This window comes from Cyprinodon variegatus, unplaced genomic scaffold (assembly GCF_000732505.1).
Source record: "Cyprinodon variegatus isolate N-32 unplaced genomic scaffold, C_variegatus-1.0 Scaffold476, whole genome shotgun sequence".
Lineage (NCBI taxonomy): Eukaryota > Metazoa > Chordata > Actinopteri > Cyprinodontiformes > Cyprinodontidae > Cyprinodon > Cyprinodon variegatus.
The window spans coordinates 513528-517915 of NW_015150929.1; the positions used below are offsets into that span (position 1 = coordinate 513528).

Below are 4388 nucleotides of genomic sequence, written 5' to 3' on the forward strand. Positions count from 1 at the left end.
GCGCCTGTCTGCTAAGCTCAAAACAACCGCGCCTGGCTTGACGGAGAAACCAGGAGAACAGCTGTGCATATTTACGACAGTGCACTTTTACTTTCGCCGTCTGGGGGGAGCCTCGCTGGAAAATCAACACCGGTTGCATAGTATACCTTTAAAAACAAAAATCAAGTTTATATCCAAATCAGTGTACTGTTTTCTGTTGGCTGTCTTTGTCTGAAAAATTGCCCTAGCTGGAAGGATGTATTTTATTTTAGTGTCAAGCTCAGACAATGCTAGCTTCTAGCTGTTGGGTTTACCATATTTCCTGATTTTTAAAGCTTGCGATCTGCTAGTTAAAATGAGTGTTATCTCAATGATGAGTAGGACTCAGAGTATCCTAGCCTTTATTCACCCAGCTGACCAGCAGTGCACAGCAACCTGTTGGGAAAAGTAACACCACATCACCATACATTGAGAAATCTCTGCTCTTTCCAACACTGTTTTTCTGCCATCTCTTTTAAAAAACTTTGAGCTGTGGGAACAATGTGACACGACAATGTCAGCAGCTTTGAACTCCAAACTTTTTAAAACCTTGCTTCACCTTGCTGCGAGTATCTAGCCCCTGTCCTATTGAGAGGCAGGTTCTGAGAATTCTAGATCTGGGTCAAGTGTCGAGTCTGAACTCATCATCTCATTTGCTCTATGAGATTATAGGAGGAATGCATATCAAAGGACGCTCCGACCGGTCAAGTTGAACTTTCCCAAGAGAGACACAATTCCCTGGGCGGACGCCTCGAGGCAACTGTCACATCACATGAGATGCCAGCAGATAAAACCTTTGAAAGGAACGCATAGATCAGACAGGCTTATACAGATCAAATTGATTAAGTGTCCATGTAAACCGTAAATCCATAGTTATACAGAGGAACATGTTTTAATCGATCCGGCTGTGACTGGTCAGGGGCGACAGAGAGAAGTGCTTTACCATAACAAAAGAAACAAGAGGTAACCAAGATAAAAAAAAACGACAAACTGCATTACATCCTTTTTTTTCCACATTAAATACTCCGAGTTTAACTTGCAGGGATCCTATAACCTTTAGCCTTTTCCAAGACTCTAGATTCCAAATAACAAAAACGCCACATTAGTTTGTTATTAATGTGAACATTTTCAGTGATAATGTCGATTTTATCATAGCAGTTAATTTGCACAGAAGTCAGTCGGCGTCTTGAATTAAAGCCTTTAGGGAGTTTATCTTTAAACATTCAAACGTGCAGATTTTTAACCAGCAATTCTTGTCTTAGAAGGGTGCAAAGAGACTGTAGAGAGATTGGAAAGCTTCAGAGGAATGGAAATTAAACTTTAGAGAGAGAGATAGATGCAAAAGCAAACATTGATACGAAGTTCTGCCCTTCCGGGCTTCCAGATGTAAGATATGGTAAGCTTTATTGGAACCTCTTTGACAAATTTGCTAAAAGAAAGAAAATGGATTGAGAAGATGAAGAGTGGTCCTTGAAGCTCTGAACTCAAGTTACACCAGAGGAGAAAAAGAAAAATCAAGACTAAATCCTTCAATATGCTGTTATTCATTACAAAAGGCATTAACTTAATCAGGCTGAAAAACATTTATAACTGTTATTCAAAGCATTCATTTTTTTTCTCTAAATAGTGTTTTTGAGACCTATTAAAATGTCTGCAGATGAGTAAGAAAGAGTTTTGTCTTGACTGACTTTGAGGACATCTAAAGTAATAAATGAAGGGATTCAGAAAACAGGAAAAAACATGAGAGAAAATGAAATTGATAGAAAAGTCAAATGAAGTGTTTGAGAAAGGGCAGAGAGGACGTGATAAGTCAGAGGGAGGGTGAGTCGCAGACAGACAGACAGACAGACGAGGGGGAGGAGGGCCGATGTCTCACCGCGGCAGGGAGCTGTACTGCCTCGATGCTTGCTGGAAGCCGTCTCTGTCCTCTTGCTGCTGATTCGGAGTGTCAACTGTTGCAGAATGGCGTCCACTCTGTGTCTCCGTCCCATTGCTCACCTGGTTCACCTGCGACAAAAAACACCAGACACCTCGCTATGACATAAGCACTGAGAAATAAAACTACAGACACATGGCCATTTCAGGCAGAAAATAAGTCTTTCTCCCCGTTCATGAGCAGATGTAAATTTACACTGTGGAATACGTTCCCTTGCTGCAGCATGTGGTCTGACAGCGTGAAGCCTCATGTGTGTTCACCTGCCATCAGGGAACAATTACTGTATGTAGGTGTGATCCCATGAAGACATGTGGTACAAACAAAAATGTACTCGCCTTTCCTTGTTAATGGTTTCAAATGTCAGCAAGATTTAATACTTTTTGCAATAGCATAATATTACGCCATAAAACATTGAAAAATATCATCTTTAATTTAATGAAAAGGATATTCACAGGGGTAAAAAACAAAAAATTAAATATTGATTCATTACTCAATCCGGAGATGTATAAAATGTTTGCAAAAAAGATCTTTTAGAGGTTTAGTTCTCCCTATGCTGTCCGAAACATGATCTGCTCTGGCAGGGTGAAAGGTTTTCTATAGGTTTGGTTGTACCTTCTGATTCATCTGCTCCATTTTTAGTTAATCCTGATGTGCAAACCTGCAGCTATGTCTTTCTCCTCACTTCTCTCAGTATTTATGTTCACTCAGTACTATTGTTCTTCACAGAATCCTTCCACTTCTGCTGCATCGTACCCCCATCCCCATTCAAGAATCTTGTTATTAACAATTTTGTTTATATTCCGCTCCTAAATTCATACTTTTGAAGCAGTTGTTCCCAACGCAAGGCATCAACAAAGACAAAACGAGGCAACCTCAAGCCTCTTCTAACAATAGATCCCCAGTTAGATGCATATAAAATTGTATTTTATTCTATCGCTCGTCTTTTTAATAACTATCATTCAAATAGATCTGAAAATGGCAGAACCTATGTTTATTAAACAAGACATTTAGGTGAATCCTGACTTTTCCAGTTCATAGTGCAGGGGATTGGTAGTACTTTTTATGACTCAGTAAGTATTAGGATTGATTGAGTTTATTGATCTCACATTGGAGAAATGCACTTGGCTAAATAGTCAAAAGAAGAATATATATATATGACAGCTGAAGTCTCTTATTTAGCAGAATTATTATACAGGGTTAGTGCACAGGGTATTACATTGCTATTTACATATATATAGCTATTGTGCAGGGTATCAAATATAGAATATATAAATATATGTATATTAAGTTCAGAAAGCAGCTCTCAGCTTCAAAAAGATTGGTGACCACTGTTGATTGATTGATTAGCTTTTTTGATCTGACAGTGGAGGAATTTACTCGTTAAATCAGCTCAAAAAGTCAAAGAAGAAGATTGTGCAAAAGGAGAAAAAAGTGCATGGGATATATACAGTGTTTATACACATATGCGTCCACATATGACAGCTTTTTTTTGTATAAAAATGCAGCTTTCTAAGAAAAGTCTTGCAGCTGTGCAGCATCACAAATAGGCACTAATTTGATGTCATAGAAAGGAAAATTGAAACATTATGTTATTTTATACTTAAATTTGAATAGACAACAATGACAAATCCTTGCATTTCTCAAAGAACTGTAAACATTATGTTTGTCAGTGTGTTTAACTGAAATGACAGATCCAATAATGCAGGTGTTGCTGCTGTGTTTCTTGGACTGTGAGTAAATGTTTAAAAGGTAGTCAGCCTTAAAAGTGTTTGGTTAGCACGGTTTAACCTCAAGTGCTCCCTGTGGCCTCTGGAATGTTGCTACACGGAACATAAACTCCTGAAGAGTGAGAGAAACTAGTTGAAAGTGTTTCCTAATGCTGTCAAAATGAAGCGTGGACCAGCACAGGAGTAAAAATAGCCAAGAGTTACTGTGGTTCCAGAAAGTTCTGATGAGAAACATTGCTCTGAGAGAAGCGAAACCCACAGAAAATCATTTAAAGCACTTCAAAGTCCCTGACAGGAGAGTGAGTGAGTGTGTTTGATGAGGAATTAGCAGCACCTGAACATGCATCTGGGTAAGAAAAAAAAGGTGGGATTTATGACTAGCTTTAAGACTAGATGTCCCGGAGAATTCCAGTTTTCCTGCAAACCCTCGTCCCCTCTTCAAGTTTGTGTATTCACTCTACCTTGCTAACTGTCCTTGTTGTAATGCAAATAACCTGTGATGTGACCAGTCCTTCTACATGAGACTGGATAAGGCTGAAACAAACTGGCATCAGAACAAGAGCATGCTCCAAACACTTTTCATTACCTTCCCCTGCAACATCAGACCTTTTTACAGGAATATCCTAATAATAGGGCTCGGGATCCACGTTGCATTGTGGGATGTCGCGGTCATATTGACGGCTACGCAAACGTAAACATAGCTCTGA

At 39.2% G+C, this 4388-nt stretch overlaps 1 protein-coding gene across 2 annotated transcripts in view; it reads right to left on the reverse strand.

Annotated features, from left to right (window-relative positions):
* The window catches only part of LOC107094307 (partitioning defective 3 homolog), a 169649-nt gene that overhangs the window by 11361 nt on the left and 153900 nt on the right, over nucleotides 1–4388 (reverse strand). For both annotated transcript variants that reach the window (XM_015389851.1, XM_015389850.1), the window contains exon 5: nucleotides 1895–2025. In XM_015389851.1, the coding sequence (XP_015245337.1) occupies nucleotides 1895–2025 (131 nt within the window). The remainder of the gene's footprint in view (nucleotides 1–1894; nucleotides 2026–4388) is intronic.